At 39.9% G+C, this 20,656-nt stretch overlaps 1 protein-coding gene across 2 annotated transcripts in view; it reads right to left on the bottom strand.

Annotated features, from left to right (window-relative positions):
* Positions 1–389: 389 nt before the first annotated feature.
* The window catches only part of tln1 (talin 1), a 121,177-nt gene continuing 100,910 nt past the window's right edge, over positions 390–20,656 (bottom strand). For both annotated transcript variants that reach the window (XM_087790440.1, XM_087790441.1), the window contains 2 exons: positions 2,090–2,215; positions 390–1,048 (listed from right to left, as the gene is read on the bottom strand). In XM_087790440.1, coding sequence (XP_087646566.1) covers positions 911–1,048; positions 2,090–2,215 — 264 coding nt within the window. In that variant the 3' untranslated portion in view covers positions 390–910. The remainder of the gene's footprint in view (positions 1,049–2,089; positions 2,216–20,656) is intronic.

Raw genomic sequence — 20,656 nt, 5'->3', positions numbered from 1 at the left:
GTGTGTGTGTGTATGTGTGTGAGGGTGTGTGTGAGAAAGGCAGAGAAATCACATCTGTCAATCAACCTAATGTTGGAGAATAAAGTAATTTTGTCAACATCTGGAGGTTTAAGTCGTCAAGATGTTACAAGAGTCAACAAAACACTTTTATCTTTGTTCTTTTTCCATTTTTCAACAATTCATTCTCTGGATTTTACTCTTTTTTTTTAAACCATTTTGTTTCCAATATTTACAGTTTTTTCTTTTCACCATTTTTTCACAGTTTTTTTTTCAAAGTTTTTTCCAACATTGTTTTTTCTCACAATTTTTTCTTTTTTCCAATAGTTTTCACTTCTTTTATCAACTCCTTCGAACTCAAATGTTTGAACATCAACGAAAACAATCAGACGTTTGCAGGAAAACTGTTTATTGTCATTTCCATGATTTTCAGAAGTGAAAGAATATTTTGATCACGTTTGGATCACGCGTGTTGTAACAAGTCATGTGACGCCGGCAGACATCACGAGTCGAGACCAGAGAACGTGACCATGTTGTGCAGGAGAAGAAGAAGAAGTTAAATATATGGCTTACGGCGTCTAATCTCATGTGATGGTAAAAAACAACATCTTTTAAAAAAATACTCTTGATTGTTCACGATCGCAATAGTTGGTCATGTGACCAGGATATGGTCATGTGACCAGGATATGGTCATGTGACCAGGATATGTTTGCATAGACTGAAGGCACGAAGACGATACAAAAGAGTATAAAAGAAGAAGAGAAGGAAAGATTTATGGATTATTCTTAATCCCTGATCTGACAATTAAATACAGACGCGTGACGTCCTGACGTCCGTCCTGGTCTCACTGGTCCTGACGTCCTGGTCTCACTGGTCCTGACATCCTGGTCTCACTGGTCCTGACGTCCTGGTCTCACTGGTCCTGACTGTCCTCCCTCATCAGCTCCGAGGGCAGGAACTTGTACTGTTGCTGTCGGATCGTAGCCAGTTTCTTACGAGCCTCGTCCAGTTCACGCTCCTTACGCAGCATTTCTTCTTGAGCCGCGATGATCTGAGAAGATGAAGATGAAGATGATGATGATGATGAAGATGAAGATGATGATGATGATGAAGATGATGATGATAAAGATGAAGATGAAGATGAAGATGATGATGATAAAGATGAAGATGAAGATGATGATAAAGATGATGATGAAGATGATGATGATGATGAAGACGATGATGATGATGATGATGAAGATGATGAAGATGATGATGATGATGAAGATGAGGATGAAGATGATGAAGATGATGATAATGATGATAAAGATGATTATGTTGACGATTAAGATGAAGATGATGATGATGATGATGATGAAGATGATGATGATAAAGATGAAGATGATGATGATAAAGATGAAGATGAAGATGATGATAAAGATGATGATGAAGATGATGAAGATGATGATGATGATGGTGATGAAGATGATGATGATGATAAAGATGAAGATGATGATGATAAAGATGATGATGAAGATGATAAAGATGATGATGAAGATGATGATGATGATAAAGATGATGATGAAGATGAAGATGATGAAGATGATGATAAAGATGATGATGAAGATGATGAAGAAGATGAAGATGAAGATGATGAAGATGATGGTGATGATGAAGATGAAGATGATGATGATGATGAAGATGATGAAGATGATGGTGATAAAGATGATTATGTTGACGATGAAGATGAAGATGATGATGAAGATGATGATAAAGATGAAGATGAAGATGATAAAGAAGATGAAGAAGATGAAGAAGATGAAGATGATGAAGATGATAAAGATGATGAAGATGATGAAGATGATGAAGAAGATGAAGAAGATGAAGATGATGATGATAAAGATGATAAAGATGATGAAGATGATGAAGAAGATGAAGAAGATGAAGATGAAGATGAAGATGAAGATGATGATGAAGATGTATATATATATATATCAAATATTGATCAAGATTTTATAATTATTTCGTTAATCTTTGAACTATTATTTCTGAAACGTGAAGATATGTTTCTACAGTGACAGACTTGATTGACAGACGAGGTCACGTGACTCACCTGAGCGATGCCTCCCACCATCTTGCTCTTCACCACCACGGCCTGGTCGTCCTGCGCGTCGAACGCTGCCTTCTGAGCTGCTTTCACCAGATTATCTGAAGCTCTTTTCACCGCGTTTCCTGCAGCCTGAGAATCAACAGAAACATACGTGTTTGAACTTTGACATCATCGTGTTTGAACTTTGACATCATCGTGTTTGAACTTTGACATGATCCTGTTTGAACTTTGACATCATCGTGTTTGAACTTTGACATCATCGTGTTTGAACTTTGACATCATCGTGTTTGAACTTTGACATCATCGTGTTTGAACTTTGACATCATCCTGTTTGAACTTTGACATCATCATGTTTGAACTTTGACATCATCCTGTTTGAACTTTGACATCATCCTGTTTGAACTTTGACATCATCCTGTTTGAACTTTGACATCATCCTGTTTGAACTTTGACATCATCCTGTTTGAACTTTGACATCATCATGTTTGAACTTTGACATCATCATGTTTGAACTTTGACATGATCCAGGTCCAGCATCCAGCAAAGATATGTTGATCACGAGAATCAAGATCACGAGGATCACAATAAAAAGAATCATGATCACCAGGATAACGATCAAAAGAATCACGAGAATCATGATCACCAGGAATAGATCACCAGGATCACAATAATCCTGATCACCAGGATCACAATAATCCTGATCACCAGGATCACCAGGATCCTGATCACCAGGATCACAATAATCCTGATCACCAGGATCACAATAATCCTGATCACCAGGATCACCAGGATCCTGATCACCAGGATCACAATAATCCTGATCACCAGGATCACAATAATCCTGATCACCAGGATCACCAGGATCCTGATCACCAGGATCACCAGGATCCTGATCACCAGGATCACAATAATCCTGATCACCAGGATCACAATAATCCTGATCACCAGGATCACAATAATCCTGATCACCAGGATCACCAGGATCCTGATCACCAGGATCACCAGGATCCTGATCACCAGGATCACAATAATCCTGATCACCAGGATCACAATAATCCTGATCACCAGGATCCTGATCACTAGGATCACAATAATCCTGATCACCAGGATCACAATAATCCTGATCACCAGGATCACAATAATCCTGATCACCAGGATCACAATAACCCTGATCACCAGGATCACAATAATCCTGATCACCAGGATCATGAAGGTGCAGACGACGTGAACAGACTCTGAGGCAGCAGAAGATCAAACTCCTGACACTTGTTTAACGTCTGAACACTGAGTGGAAACAGTCGAGTCCAGGAAAGGAAAGACTTCAACACTTTTTTTCTCTCTGCTGCGTCTGAACATTTCTGTAAAAGGAAACGAAGAGCAGCTCCAGGGATTCGCACTCGCAGCCAAACATTGCTGTCATTGGCTCACTTCAACAAAGACACTCTTCTCCTTGTGAGGCTCGCCGGGGCCGGACCAGGACCAGGACCCCGGTCGCTCCTTGGAGACCCGTCTCCGGGCAGGAATGTGGCGTCAGTCCTGACGCACCAACACTGCCTTGCTCAAGAGCCGTGACACGCCAGCGCCGGAGAGAACGAGTCACAGCTGGTTCTGACTTCAACATCAACTTCTGGAAATAATGCAGCTTTTATTTTGAAGGATCACAGTGAAGAAGCTGCTGCGAGGTTTGTTTGTAAAACAAGACTCAAGGATTCAAGATGTCAACGTTCACTTCCTGTTTACACTCTTATTTCTAGTGTTGGATCAGGAAGTTTTACTAGTGCATCATGGGACTTGTAGTGATAGTGAAATACACATATATATATATTTAACATTTAAATACAGACATTTTAAAACTTTGCTATGTTCTTATTTATTATTAGACGTTTAGACATTTTTTATTGGTAAACTTTTAAAAATCTCTTTAATGTCTTATTATATTATTTATTATTCTCAGATGAAGCGTTTCTTATTTTGTGTGTCGTCTCACAACAAGAATTAAATCATCACTTCCTGTTGTTCTTTACCTTGTGAAAGGTTTTCAACACATCAATGATTCTGTTTCTACTATTCATGTCTGACGTATGCAGAGTCGTCCAGTAAACCTGCCTGGTCATAATCTTACGGCTGATTTAAAGGAGACAACATTGAATCTTTTGTTATTTTAGTTCACGTCAGTCTTTTATTTTGAAAAAAGCTCGTGCTCTTGTCGTCTCCTTTGAAAACCCATTGAGATTAAAAGCTCTTTGTCGAGGATCTTCCTGAAGATGGTTTAGTTACCATGACCTTGACGTCGTCTTTTAACAAACATGTCTTTTTACGTTAAAAAAACCTTGGATTTAAGGTCAATTCAGTGAAACATCTTGAAACATTCTCTTTATACCATGTTAGGACAAGATCTGAGGAGTAATGACACAAAATATGATCTTTTGTTTGTTTTCTTGTTTTTTTCTTTTTTCTCTTATGTTGCTGCTGGTGTAATGATAGATCTCTTATGTTGCTGCTGGTGTAATGATAGATCTCTTATGTTGCTGCTGGTGTAATGATAGATCTCTTATGTTGCTGCTGGTGTAATGATAGATCTCTTATGTTGCTGCTGGTGTAATAATAGATCTCTTACGTTGCTGCTGGTGTAATGATAGATCTCTAACGTTGCTGCTGGTGTAATGATAGATCTCTTATGTTGCTGCTGGTGTAATGATAGATCTCTAACGTTGCTGCTGGTGTAATGATAGATCTCTAACGTTGCTGCTGGTGTAATGATAGATCTCTTATGTTGCTGCTGGTGTAATGATAGATCTCTAACGTTGCTGCTGGTGTAATGATAGATCTCTTATGTTGCTGCTGGTGTAATGATAGATCTCTTATGTTGCTGCTGGTGTAATGATAGATCTCTAACGTTGCTGCTGGTGTAATGATAGATCTCTTATGTTGCTGCTGGTGTAATGATAGATCTCTAACGTTGCTGCTGGTGTAATGATAGATCTCTTATGTTGCTGCTGGTGTAATGATAGATCTCTTATGTTGCTGCTGGTGTAATAATAGATCTCTTATGTTGCTGCTGGTGTAATGATAGATCTCTTATGTTGCTGCTGGTGTAATGATAGATCTCTTATGTTGCTGCTGGTGTAATGATAGATCTCTTATGTTGCTGCTGGTGTAATAATAGATCTCTTACGTTGCTGCTGGTGTAATGATAGATCTCTAACGTTGCTGCTGGTGTAATGATAGATCTCTTATGTTGCTGCTGGTGTAATAATAGATCTCTTATGTTGCTGCTGGTGTAATGATAGATCTCTTATGTTGCTGCTGGTGTAATAATAGATCTCTTACGTTGCTGCTGGTGTAATGATAGATCTCTAACGTTGCTGCTGGTGTAATGATAGATCTCTTATGTTGCTGCTGGTGTAATAATAGATCTCTTATGTTGCTGCTGGTGTAATGATAGATCTCTTATGTTGCTGCTGGTGTAATGATAGATCTCTTATGTTGCTGCTGGTGTAATGATAGATCTCTTATGTTGCTGCTGGTGTAATGATAGATCTCTTATGTTGCTGCTGGTGTAATAATAGATCTCTTACGTTGCTGCTGGTGTAATGATAGATCTCTAACGTTGCTGCTGGTGTAATGATAGATCTCTTATGTTGCTGCTGGTGTAATGATAGATCTCTTATGTTGCTGCTGGTGTAATAATAGATCTCTTACGTTGCTGCTGGTGTAATGATAGATCTCTAACGTTGCTGCTGGTGTAATGATAGATCTCTTATGTTGCTGCTGGTGTAATGATAGATCTCTAACGTTGCTGCTGGTGTAATGATAGATCTCTAACGTTGCTGCTGGTGTAATGATAGATCTCTTATGTTGCTGCTGGTGTAATGATAGATCTCTAACGTTGCTGCTGGTGTAATGATAGATCTCTTATGTTGCTGCTGGTGTAATGATAGATCTCTTATGTTGCTGCTGGTGTAATGATAGATCTCTTATGTTGCTGCTGGTGTAATGATAGATCTCTAACGTTGCTGCTGGTGTAATGATAGATCTCTAACGTTGCTGCTGGTGTAATGATAGATCTCTTATGTTGCTGCTGGTGTAATGATAGATCTCTAACGTTGCTGCTGGTGTAATGATAGATCTCTTATGTTGCTGCTGGTGTAATGATAGATCTCTAACGTTGCTGCTGGTGTAATGATAGATCTCTTATGTTGCTGCTGGTGTAATGATAGATCTCTAATGTTGCTGCTGGTGTAATGATAGATCTCTTATGTTGCTGCTGGTGTAATGATAGATCTCTTATGTTGCTGCTGGTGTAATGATAGATCTCTATCGTTGCTGCTGGTGTAATGATAGATCTCTTATGTTGCTGCTGGTGTAATGATAGATCTCTTACGTTGCTGCTGGTGTAATGATAGATCTCTAACGTTGCTGCTGGTGTAATGATAGATCTCTTATGTTGCTGCTGGTGTAATGATAGATCTCTTACGTTGCTGCTGGTGTAATGATAGATCTCTTACGTTGCTGCTGGTGTAATGATAGATCTCTAACGTTGCTGCTGGTGTAATGATAGATCTCTTATGTTGCTGCTGGTGTAATGATAGATCTCTTACGTTGCTGCTGGTGTAATGATAGATCTCTAACGTTGCTGCTGGTGTAATGATAGATCTCTTATGTTGCTGCTGGTGTAATGATAGATCTCTTACGTTGCTGCTGGTGTAATGATAGATCTCTAACGTTGCTGCTGGTGTAATGATAGATCTCTAACGTTGCTGCTGGTGTAATGATAGATCTCTAACGTTGCTGCTGGTGTAATGATAGATCTCTTATGTTGCTGCTGGTGTAATGATAGATCTCTTACGTTGCTGCTGGTGTAATGATAGATCTCTAATGTTGCTGCTGGTGTAATGATAGATCTCTTACGTTGCTGCTGGTGTAATGATAGATCTCTAACGTTGCTGCTGGTGTAATGATAGATCTCTAACGTTGCTGCTGGTGTAATGATAGATCTCTTATGTTGCTGCTGGTGTAATGATAGATCTCTAACGTTGCTGCTGGTGTAATGATAGATCTCTAACGTTGCTGCTGGTGTAATGATAGATCTCTTATGTTGCTGCTGGTGTAATGATAGATCTCTAACGTTGCTGCTGGTGTAATGATAGATCTCTTACGTTGCTGCTGGTGTAATGATAGATCTCTAACGTTGCTGCTGGTGTAATGATAGATCTCTAACGTTGCTGCTGGTGTAATGATAGATCTCTTACGTTGCTGCTGGTGTAATGATAGATCTCTAACGTTGCTGCTGGTGTAATGATAGATCTCTTATGTTACTGCTGGTGTAATGATAGATCTCTTATGTTGCTGCTGGTGTAATGATAGATCTCTTATGTTACTGCTGGTGTAATGATAGATCTCTTATGTTACTGCTGGTGTAATGATAGATCTCTAACGTTGCTGCTGGTGTAATGATAGATCTCTTATGTTGCTGCTGGTGTAATGATAGATCTCTTATGTTGCTGCTGGTGTAATGATAGATCTCTTATGTTGCTGCTGGTGTAATGATAGATCTCTAACGTTGCTGCTGGTGTAATGATAGATCTCTAACGTTGCTGCTGGTGTAATGATAGATCTCTTACGTTGCTGCTGGTGTAATGATAGATCTCTTATGTTGCTGCTGGTGTAATGATAGATCTCTTATGTTGCTGCTGGTGTAATGATAGATCTCTTATGTTGCTGCTGGTGTAATGATAGATCTCTTATGTTGCTGCTGGTGTAATGATAGATCTCTTATGTTGCTGCTGGTGTAATGATAGATCTCTTATGTTGCTGCTGGTGTAATGATAGATCTCTAACGTTGCTGCTGGTGTAATGATAGATCTCTTATGTTGCTGCTGGTGTAATGATAGATCTCTTATGTTGCTGCTGGTGTAATGATAGATCTCTTATGTTGCTGCTGGTGTAATGATAGATCTCTTATGTTGCTGCTGGTGTAATGATAGATCTCTAACGTTGCTGCTGGTGTAATGATAGATCTCTAACGTTGCTGCTGGTGTAATGATAGATCTCTTATGTTGCTGCTGGTGTAATGATAGATCTCTAACGTTGCTGCTGGTGTAATGATAGATCTCTTACGTTGCTGCTGGTGTAATGATAGATCTCTAACGTTGCTGCTGGTGTAATGATAGATCTCTTATGTTGCTGCTGGTGTAATGATAGATCTCTAACGTTGCTGCTGGTGTAATGATAGATCTCTTACGTTGCTGCTGGTGTAATGATAGATCTCTAACGTTGCTGCTGGTGTAATGATAGATCTCTTATGTTGCTGCTGGTGTAATGATAGATCTCTAACGTTGCTGCTGGTGTAATGATAGATCTCTTACGTTGCTGCTGGTGTAATGATAGATCTCTTATGTTGCTGCTGGTGTAATGATAGATCTCTAACGTTGCTGCTGGTGTAATGATAGATCTCTTACGTTGCTGCTGGTGTAATGATAGATCTCTAACGTTGCTGCTGGTGTAATGATAGATCTCTAACGTTGCTGCTGGTGTAATGATAGATCTCTTACGTTGCTGCTGGTGTAATGATAGATCTCTAACGTTGCTGCTGGTGTAATGATAGATCTCTTATGTTACTGCTGGTGTAATGATAGATCTCTTATGTTGCTGCTGGTGTAATGATAGATCTCTTATGTTACTGCTGGTGTAATGATAGATCTCTTACGTTGCTGCTGGTGTAATGATAGATCTCTAACGTTGCTGCTGGTGTAATGATAGATCTCTTATGTTGCTGCTGGTGTAATGATAGATCTCTTATGTTGCTGCTGGTGTAATGATAGATCTCTTATGTTGCTGCTGGTGTAATGATAGATCTCTAACGTTGCTGCTGGTGTAATGATAGATCTCTAACGTTGCTGCTGGTGTAATGATAGATCTCTTACGTTGCTGCTGGTGTAATGATAGATCTCTTATGTTGCTGCTGGTGTAATGATAGATCTCTTATGTTGCTGCTGGTGTAATGATAGATCTCTTATGTTGCTGCTGGTGTAATGATAGATCTCTTATGTTGCTGCTGGTGTAATGATAGATCTCTTATGTTGCTGCTGGTGTAATGATAGATCTCTTATGTTGCTGCTGGTGTAATGATAGATCTCTAACGTTGCTGCTGGTGTAATGATAGATCTCTTATGTTGCTGCTGGTGTAATGATAGATCTCTTATGTTGCTGCTGGTGTAATGATAGATCTCTTATGTTGCTGCTGGTGTAATGATAGATCTCTTATGTTGCTGCTGGTGTAATGATAGATCTCTAACGTTGCTGCTGGTGTAATGATAGATCTCTTATGTTGCTGCTGGTGTAATGATAGATCTCTTATGTTGCTGCTGGTGTAATGATAGATCTCTTATGTTGCTGCTGGTGTAATGATAGATCTCTAACGTTGCTGCTGGTGTAATGATAGATCTCTAACGTTGCTGCTGGTGTAATGATAGATCTCTTATGTTGCTGCTGGTGTAATGATAGATCTCTTACGTTGCTGCTGGTGTAATGATAGATCTCTAACGTTGCTGCTGGTGTAATGATAGATCTCTTATGTTGCTGCTGGTGTAATGATAGATCTCTAACGTTGCTGCTGGTGTAATGATAGATCTCTAACGTTGCTGCTGGTGTAATGATAGATCTCTTACGTTGCTGCTGGTGTAATGATAGATCTCTAACGTTGCTGCTGGTGTAATGATAGATCTCTAACGTTGCTGCTGGTGTAATGATAGATCTCTTACGTTGCTGCTGGTGTAATGATAGATCTCTAACGTTGCTGCTGGTGTAATGATAGATCTCTAACGTTGCTGCTGGTGTAATGATAGATCTCTAACGTTGCTGCTGGTGTAATGATAGATCTGTTATGTTGCTGCTGGTGTAATGATAGATCTCTTACGTTGCTGCTGGTGTAATGATAGATCTCTTATGTTGCTGCTGGTGTAATGATAGATCTCTTATGTTACTGCTGGTGTAATGATAGATCTCTTATGTTACTGCTGGTGTAATGATAGATCTCTTATGTTGCTGCTGGTGTAATGATAGATCTCTAACGTTGCTGCTGGTGTAATGATAGATCTCTTATGTTGCTGCTGGTGTAATGATAGATCTCTTATGTTACTGCTGGTGTAATGATAGATCTCTTATGTTGCTGCTGGTGTAATGATAGATCTCTTATGTTACTGCTGGTGTAATGATAGATCTCTTATGTTGCTGCTGGTGTAATGATAGATCTCTTATGTTGCTGCTGGTGTAATGATAGATCTCTTATGTTGCTGCTGGTGTAATGATAGATCTCTAACGTTGCTGCTGGTGTAATGATAGATCTCTAACGTTGCTGCTGGTGTAATGATAGATCTCTTACGTTGCTGCTGGTGTAATGATAGATCTCTAACGTTGCTGCTGGTGTAATGATAGATCTCTAACGTTGCTGCTGGTGTAATGATAGATCTCTTACGTTGCTGCTGGTGTAATGATAGATCTCTTATGTTGCTGCTGGTGTAATGATAGATCTCTTATGTTACTGCTGGTGTAATGATAGATCTCTTATGTTGCTGCTGGTGTAATGATAGATCTCTTATGTTACTGCTGGTGTAATGATAGATCTCTTATGTTGCTGCTGGTGTAATGATAGATCTCTAACGTTGCTGCTGGTGTAATGATAGATCTCTAACGTTGCTGCTGGTGTAATGATAGATCTCTTATGTTACTGCTGGTGTAATGATAGATCTCTTACGTTGCTGCTGGTGTAATGATAGATCTCTTATGTTGCTGCTGGTGTAATGATAGATCTCTAACGTTGCTGCTGGTGTAATGATAGATCTCTAACGTTGCTGCTGGTGTAATGATAGATCTCTTATGTTGCTGCTGGTGTAATGATAGATCTCTTATGTTGCTGCTGGTGTAATGATAGATCTCTAACGTCGCTGCTGGTGTAATGATAGATCTCTTATGTTGCTGCTGGTGTAATGATAGATCTCTTATGTTACTGCTGGTGTAATGATAGATCTCTTATGTTGCTGCTGGTGTAATGATAGATCTCTTATGTTGCTGCTGGTGTAATGATAGATCTCTAACGTTGCTGCTGGTGTAATGATAGATCTCTAACGTTGCTGCTGGTGTAATGATAGATCTCTAACGTTGCTGCTGGTGTAATGATAGATCTCTAACGTCGCTGCTGGTGTAATGATAGATCTCTTACGTTGCTGCTGGTGTAATGATAGATCTCTAACGTCGCTGCTGGTGTAATGATAGATCTCTTACGTTGCTGCTGGTGTAATGATAGATCTCTAACGTCGCTGCTGGTGTAATGATAGATCTCTTACGTTGCTGCTGGTGTAATGATAGATCTCTAACGTCGCTGCTGGTGTAATGATAGATCTCTTATGTTGCTGCTGGTGTAATGATAGATCTCTTACGTTGCTGCTGGTGTAATGATAGATCTCTATCGTTGCTGCTGGTGTAATGATAGATCTCTTATGTTGCTGCTGGTGTAATGATAGATCTCTTATGTTGCTGCTGGTGTAATGATAGATCTGTTATGTTGCTGCTGGTGTAATGATAGATCTCTTATGTTGCTGCTGGTGTAATGATAGATCTCTTATGTTGCTGCTGGTGTAATGATAGATCTCTTATGTTGCTGCTGGTGTAATGATAGATCTCTTATGTTGCTGCTGGTGTAATGATAGATCTCTAACGTTGCTGCTGGTGTAATGATAGATCTGTTATGTTGCTGCTGGTGTAATGATAGATCTCTTATGTTGCTGCTGGTGTAATGATAGATCTCTTACGTCGCTGCTGGTGTAATGATAGATCTCTTACGTTGCTGCTGGTGTAATGATAGATCTCTAACGTCGCTGCTGGTGTAATGATAGATCTCTTACGTCGCTGCTGGTGTAATGATAGATCTCTTACGTTGCTGCTGGTGTAATGATAGATCTCTAACGTCGCTGCTGGTGTAATGATAGATCTCTTACGTTGCTGCTGGTGTAATGATAGATCTCTTATGTTGCTGCTGGTGTAATGATAGATCTCTTATGTTGCTGCTGGTGTAATGATAGATCTCTAACGTTGCTGCTGGTGTAATGATAGATCTCTAATGTTGCTGCTGGTGTAATGATAGATCTCTAACGTTGCTGCTGGTGTAATGATAGATCTCTAACGTTGCTGCTGGTGTAATGATAGATCTCTTATGTTACTGCTGGTGTAATGATAGATCTCTAACGTTGCTGCTGGTGTAATGATAGATCTCTTATGTTGCTGCTGGTGTAATGATAGATCTCTTATGTTGCTGCTGGTGTAATGATAGATCTCTTATGTTACTGCTGGTGTAATGATAGATCTCTAACGTTGCTGCTGGTGTAATGATAGATCTCTTATGTTGCTGCTGGTGTAATGATAGATCTCTAACGTTGCTGCTGGTGTAATGATAGATCTCTTATGTTGCTGCTGGTGTAATGATAGATCTGTTATGTTGCTGCTGGTGTAATGATAGATCTCTAATGTTGCTGCTGGTGTAATGATAGATCTCTATCGTTACTGCTGGTGTAATGATAGATCTCTATCGTTACTGCTGGTGTAATGATAGATCTCTAACGTTGCTGCTGGTGTAATGATAGATCTCTAATGTTGCTGCTGGTGTAATGATAGATCTCTATCGTTGCTGCTGGTGTAATGATAGATCTCTAACGTTGCTGCTGGTGTAATGATAGATCTCTAACGTTACTGCTGGTGTAATGATAGATCTCTAACGTTGCTGCTGGTGTAATGATAGATCTCTAACGTTGCTGCTGGTGTCATGATAGATCTCTTATGTTGCTGCTGGTGTAATGATAGATCTCTTATGTTGCTGCTGGTGTAATGATAGATCTCTAACGTTGCTGCTGGTGTAATGATAGATCTCTAACGTTGCTGCTGGTGTCATGATAGATCTCTTATGTTGCTGCTGGTGTAATGATAGATCTCTTATGTTGCTGCTGGTGTAATGATAGATCTCTTATGTTGCTGCTGGTGTAATGATAGATCTCTTACGTTGCTGCTGGTGTAATGATAGATCTCTTATGTTGCTGCTGGTGTAATGATAGATCTCTTATGTTGCTGCTGGTGTAATGATAGATCTCTTATGTTGCTGCTGGTGTAATGATAGATCTCTTATGTTGCTGCTGGTGTAATGATAGATCTCTTACGTTGCTGCTGGTGTAATGATAGATCTCTTATGTTACTGCTGGTGTAATGATAGATCTCTAATGTTGCTGCTGGTGTAATGATAGATCTCTAACGTTGCTGCTGGTGTAATGATAGATCTCTAACGTTGCTGCTGGTGTAATGATAGATCTCTTATGTTGCTGCTGGTGTAATGATAGATCTCTAACGTTGCTGCTGGTGTAATGATAGATCTCTTACGTTGCTGCTGGTGTAATGATAGATCTCTAACGTTGCTGCTGGTGTAATGATAGATCTCTAACGTTGCTGCTGGTGTAATGATAGATCTCTTACGTTGCTGCTGGTGTAATGATAGATCTCTAACGTTGCTGCTGGTGTAATGATAGATCTCTTATGTTACTGCTGGTGTAATGATAGATCTCTTATGTTGCTGCTGGTGTAATGATAGATCTCTTATGTTACTGCTGGTGTAATGATAGATCTCTTATGTTGCTGCTGGTGTAATGATAGATCTCTAACGTTGCTGCTGGTGTAATGATAGATCTCTAACGTTGCTGCTGGTGTAATGATAGATCTCTTACGTTGCTGCTGGTGTAATGATAGATCTCTTATGTTGCTGCTGGTGTAATGATAGATCTCTTATGTTGCTGCTGGTGTAATGATAGATCTCTTATGTTGCTGCTGGTGTAATGATAGATCTCTTATGTTGCTGCTGGTGTAATGATAGATCTCTTATGTTGCTGCTGGTGTAATGATAGATCTCTTATGTTGCTGCTGGTGTAATGATAGATCTCTAACGTTGCTGCTGGTGTAATGATAGATCTCTTATGTTGCTGCTGGTGTAATGATAGATCTCTTATGTTGCTGCTGGTGTAATGATAGATCTCTTATGTTGCTGCTGGTGTAATGATAGATCTCTTATGTTGCTGCTGGTGTAATGATAGATCTCTAACGTTGCTGCTGGTGTAATGATAGATCTCTAACGTTGCTGCTGGTGTAATGATAGATCTCTTATGTTGCTGCTGGTGTAATGATAGATCTCTAACGTTGCTGCTGGTGTAATGATAGATCTCTTACGTTGCTGCTGGTGTAATGATAGATCTCTAACGTTGCTGCTGGTGTAATGATAGATCTCTTATGTTGCTGCTGGTGTAATGATAGATCTCTAACGTTGCTGCTGGTGTAATGATAGATCTCTTACGTTGCTGCTGGTGTAATGATAGATCTCTAACGTTGCTGCTGGTGTAATGATAGATCTCTTATGTTGCTGCTGGTGTAATGATAGATCTCTAACGTTGCTGCTGGTGTAATGATAGATCTCTTACGTTGCTGCTGGTGTAATGATAGATCTCTTATGTTGCTGCTGGTGTAATGATAGATCTCTAACGTTGCTGCTGGTGTAATGATAGATCTCTTACGTTGCTGCTGGTGTAATGATAGATCTCTAACGTTGCTGCTGGTGTAATGATAGATCTCTAACGTTGCTGCTGGTGTAATGATAGATCTCTTACGTTGCTGCTGGTGTAATGATAGATCTCTAACGTTGCTGCTGGTGTAATGATAGATCTCTTATGTTACTGCTGGTGTAATGATAGATCTCTTATGTTGCTGCTGGTGTAATGATAGATCTCTTATGTTACTGCTGGTGTAATGATAGATCTCTTATGTTACTGCTGGTGTAATGATAGATCTCTAACGTTGCTGCTGGTGTAATGATAGATCTCTTATGTTGCTGCTGGTGTAATGATAGATCTCTTATGTTGCTGCTGGTGTAATGATAGATCTCTTATGTTGCTGCTGGTGTAATGATAGATCTCTAACGTTGCTGCTGGTGTAATGATAGATCTCTAACGTTGCTGCTGGTGTAATGATAGATCTCTTACGTTGCTGCTGGTGTAATGATAGATCTCTTATGTTGCTGCTGGTGTAATGATAGATCTCTTATGTTGCTGCTGGTGTAATGATAGATCTCTTATGTTGCTGCTGGTGTAATGATAGATCTCTTATGTTGCTGCTGGTGTAATGATAGATCTCTTATGTTGCTGCTGGTGTAATGATAGATCTCTTATGTTGCTGCTGGTGTAATGATAGATCTCTAACGTTGCTGCTGGTGTAATGATAGATCTCTTATGTTGCTGCTGGTGTAATGATAGATCTCTTATGTTGCTGCTGGTGTAATGATAGATCTCTTATGTTGCTGCTGGTGTAATGATAGATCTCTTATGTTGCTGCTGGTGTAATGATAGATCTCTAACGTTGCTGCTGGTGTAATGATAGATCTCTAACGTTGCTGCTGGTGTAATGATAGATCTCTTATGTTGCTGCTGGTGTAATGATAGATCTCTTACGTTGCTGCTGGTGTAATGATAGATCTCTAACGTTGCTGCTGGTGTAATGATAGATCTCTTATGTTGCTGCTGGTGTAATGATAGATCTCTAACGTTGCTGCTGGTGTAATGATAGATCTCTAACGTTGCTGCTGGTGTAATGATAGATCTCTTACGTTGCTGCTGGTGTAATGATAGATCTCTAACGTTGCTGCTGGTGTAATGATAGATCTCTAACGTTGCTGCTGGTGTAATGATAGATCTCTTACGTTGCTGCTGGTGTAATGATAGATCTCTAACGTTGCTGCTGGTGTAATGATAGATCTCTAACGTTGCTGCTGGTGTAATGATAGATCTCTAACGTTGCTGCTGGTGTAATGATAGATCTGTTATGTTGCTGCTGGTGTAATGATAGATCTCTTACGTTGCTGCTGGTGTAATGATAGATCTCTTATGTTGCTGCTGGTGTAATGATAGATCTCTTATGTTACTGCTGGTGTAATGATAGATCTCTTATGTTACTGCTGGTGTAATGATAGATCTCTTATGTTGCTGCTGGTGTAATGATAGATCTCTTATGTTGCTGCTGGTGTAATGATAGATCTCTTATGTTACTGCTGGTGTAATGATAGATCTCTTATGTTGCTGCTGGTGTAATGATAGATCTCTTATGTTACTGCTGGTGTAATGATAGATCTCTTATGTTGCTGCTGGTGTAATGATAGATCTCTTATGTTGCTGCTGGTGTAATGATAGATCTCTTATGTTGCTGCTGGTGTAATGATAGATCTCTAACGTTGCTCCTGGTGTAATGATAGATCTCTAACGTTGCTGCTGGTGTAATGATAGATCTCTTACGTTGCTGCTGGTGTAATGATAGATCTCTAACGTTGCTGCTGGTGTAATGATAGATCTCTAACGTTGCTGCTGGTGTAATGATAGATCTCTTACGTTGCTGCTGGTGTAATGATAGATCTCTTATGTTGCTGCTGGTGTAATGATAGATCTCTTATGTTACTGCTGGTGTAATGATAGATCTCTTATGTTGCTGCTGGTGTAATGATAGATCTCTTATGTTACTGCTGGTGTAATGATAGATCTCTTATGTTGCTGCTGGTGTAATGATAGATCTCTAACGTTGCTGCTGGTGTAATGATAGATCTCTAACGTTGCTGCTGGTGTAATGATAGATCTCTTATGTTACTGCTGGTGTAATGATAGATCTCTTACGTTGCTGCTGGTGTAATGATAGATCTCTTATGTTGCTGCTGGTGTAATGATAGATCTCTAACGTTGCTGCTGGTGTAATGATAGATCTCTAACGTTGCTGCTGGTGTAATGATAGATCTCTTATGTTGCTGCTGGTGTAATGATAGATCTCTTATGTTGCTGCTGGTGTAATGATAGATCTCTAACGTCGCTGCTGGTGTAATGATAGATCTCTTATGTTGCTGCTGGTGTAATGATAGATCTCTTATGTTGCTGCTGGTGTAATGATAGATCTCTTATGTTGCTGCTGGTGTAATGATAGATCTCTAACGTTGCTGCTGGTGTAATGATAGATCTCTAACGTTGCTGCTGGTGTAATGATAGATCTCTAACGTTGCTGCTGGTGTAATGATAGATCTCTAACGTCGCTGCTGGTGTAATGATAGATCTCTTACGTTGCTGCTGGTGTAATGATAGATCTCTAACGTCGCTGCTGGTGTAATGATAGATCTCTTACGTTGCTGCTGGTGTAATGATAGATCTCTAACGTCGCTGCTGGTGTAATGATAGATCTCTTACGTTGCTGCTGGTGTAATGATAGATCTCTAACGTCGCTGCTGGTGTAATGATAGATCTCTTATGTTGCTGCTGGTGTAATGATAGATCTCTTACGTTGCTGCTGGTGTAATGATAGATCTCTATCGTTGCTGCTGGTGTAATGATAGATCTCTTACGTTGCTGCTGGTGTAATGATAGATCTCTAACGTCGCTGCTGGTGTAATGATAGATCTCTTACGTTGCTGCTGGTGTAATGATAGATCTCTAACGTCGCTGCTGGTGTAATGATAGATCTCTTACGTTGCTGCTGGTGTAATGATAGATCTCTTACGTTGCTGCTGGTGTAATGATAGATCTCTAACGTCGCTGCTGGTGTAATGATAGATCTCTATCGTTGCTGCTGGTGTAATGATAGATCTCTAACGTTGCTGCTGGTGTAATGATAGATCTCTAACGTTGCTGCTGGTGTAATGATAGATCTCTTACGTTGCTGCTGGTGTAATGATAGATCTCTTATGTTGCTGCTGGTGTAATGATAGATCTCTTATGTTACTGCTGGTGTAATGATAGATCTCTTATGTTGCTGCTGGTGTAATGATAGATCTCTTATGTTACTGCTGGTGTAATGATAGATCTCTTATGTTGCTGCTGGTGTAATGATAGATCTCTAACGTTGCTGCTGGTGTAATGATAGATCTCTAACGTTGCTGCTGGTGTAATGATAGATCTCTTATGTTACTGCTGGTGTAATGATAGATCTCTTACGTTGCTGCTGGTGTAATGATAGATCTCTTATGTTGCTGCTGGTGTAATGATAGATCTCTAACGTTGCTGCTGGTGTAATGATAGATCTCTAACGTTGCTGCTGGTGTAATGATAGATCTCTTATGTTGCTGCTGGTGTAATGATAGATCTCTTATGTTGCTGCTGGTGTAATGATAGATCTCTTATGTTGCTGCTGGTGTAATGATAGATCTCTTATGTTGCTGCTGGTGTAATGATAGATCTCTAACGTTGCTGCTGGTGTAATGATAGATCTGTTATGTTGCTGCTGGTGTAATGATAGATCTCTTATGTTGCTGCTGGTGTAATGATAGATCTCTTACGTCGCTGCTGGTGTAATGATAGATCTCTTACGTTGCTGCTGGTGTAATGATAGATCTCTAACGTCGCTGCTGGTGTAATGATAGATCTCTTACGTCGCTGCTGGTGTAATGATAGATCTCTTACGTTGCTGCTGGTGTAATGATAGATCTCTAACGTCGCTGCTGGTGTAATGATAGATCTCTTACGTTGCTGCTGGTGTAATGATAGATCTCTTATGTTGCTGCTGGTGTAATGATAGATCTCTTATGTTGCTGCTGGTGTAATGATAGATCTCTAACGTTGCTGCTGGTGTAATGATAGATCTCTAATGTTGCTGCTGGTGTAATGATAGATCTCTAACGTTGCTGCTGGTGTAATGATAGATCTCTAACGTTGCTGCTGGTGTAATGATAGATCTCTTATGTTACTGCTGGTGTAATGATAGATCTCTAACGTTGCTGCTGGTGTAATGATAGATCTCTTATGTTGCTGCTGGTGTAATGATAGATCTCTTATGTTGCTGCTGGTGTAATGATAGATCTCTTATGTTACTGCTGGTGTAATGATAGATCTCTAACGTTGCTGCTGGTGTAATGATAGATCTCTTATGTTGCTGCTGGTGTAATGATAGATCTCTAACGTTGCTGCTGGTGTAATGATAGATCTCTTATGTTGCTGCTGGTGTAATGATAGATCTGTTATGTTGCTGCTGGTGTAATGATAGATCTCTAATGTTGCTGCTGGTGTAATGATAGATCTCTATCGTTACTGCTGGTGTAATGATAGATCTCTATCGTTACTGCTGGTGTAATGATAGATCTCTAACGTTGCTGCTGGTGTAATGATAGATCTCTAATGTTGCTGCTGGTGTAATGATAGATCTCTATCGTTGCTGCTGGTGTAATGATAGATCTCTAACGTTGCTGCTGGTGTAATGATAGATCTCTAACGTTACTGCTGGTGTAATGATAGATCTCTAACGTTGCTGCTGGTGTAATGATAGATCTCTAACGTTGCTGCTGGTGTCATGATAGATCTCTTATGTTGCTGCTGGTGTAATGATAGATCTCTTATGTTGCTGCTGGTGTAATGATAGATCTCTAACGTTGCTGCTGGTGTAATGATAGATCTCTAACGTTGCTGCTGGTGTCATGATAGATCTCTTATGTTGCTGCTGGTGTAATGATAGATCTCTTATGTTGCTGCTGGTGTAATGATAGATCTCTTATGTTGCTGCTGGTGTAATGATAGATCTCTTACGTTGCTGCTGGTGTAATGATAGATCTCTTATGTTGCTGCTGGTGTAATGATAGATCTCTTATGTTGCTGCTGGTGTAATGATAGATCTCTTATGTTGCTGCTGGTGTAATGATAGATCTCTTATGTTGCTGCTGGTGTAATGATAGATCTCTTACGTTGCTGCTGGTGTAATGATAGATCTCTAATGTTGCTGCTGGTGTAATGATAGATCTCTATCGTTGCTGCTGGTGTAATGATAGATCTCTTATGTTGCTGCTGGTGTAATGATAGATCTCTTATGTTGCTGCTGGTGTAATGATAGATCTCTAACGTTGCTGCTGGTGTAATGATAGATCTCTTATGTTGCTGCTGGTGTAATGATAGATCTCTTATGTTGCTGCTGGTGTAATGATAGATCTCTAACGTTGCTGCTGGTGTCATGATAGATCTCTTACGTTGCTGCTGGTGTAATGATAGATCTCTAACGTTGCTGCTGGTGTAATGATAGATCTCTTACGTTGCTGCTGGTGTAATGATAGATCTCTTACGTTGCTGCTGGTGTCATGATAGATCTCTTACGTTGCTGCTGGTGTAATGATAGATCTCTTACGTTGCTGCTGGTGTAATGATAGATCTCTAATGTTGCTGCTGGTGTAATGATAGATCTCTTACGTTGCTGCTGGTGTAATGATAGATCTCTAACGTTGCTGCTGGTGTAATGATAGATCTCTTACGTTGCTGCTGGTGTAATGATAGATCTCTAATGTTGCTGCTGGTGTAATGATAGATCTCTTACGTTGCTGCTGGTGTAATGATAGATCTCTTATGTTGCTGCTGGTGTAATGATAGATCTCTTACGTTGCTGCTGGTGTAATGATAGATCTCTAACGTTGCTGCTGGTGTAATGATAGATCTCTAACGTTGCTGCTGGTGTAATGATAGATCTCTAACGTTGCTGCTGGTGTAATGA

The sequence above is a fragment of the Callionymus lyra genome, chromosome 5 (genome assembly GCF_982586985.1).
Source record: "Callionymus lyra chromosome 5, fCalLyr1.hap1.1, whole genome shotgun sequence".
NCBI classification, from domain to species: Eukaryota; Metazoa; Chordata; class Actinopteri; order Syngnathiformes; family Callionymidae; genus Callionymus; species Callionymus lyra.
This window is presented reverse-complemented; position numbering and strand designations above follow the sequence as displayed.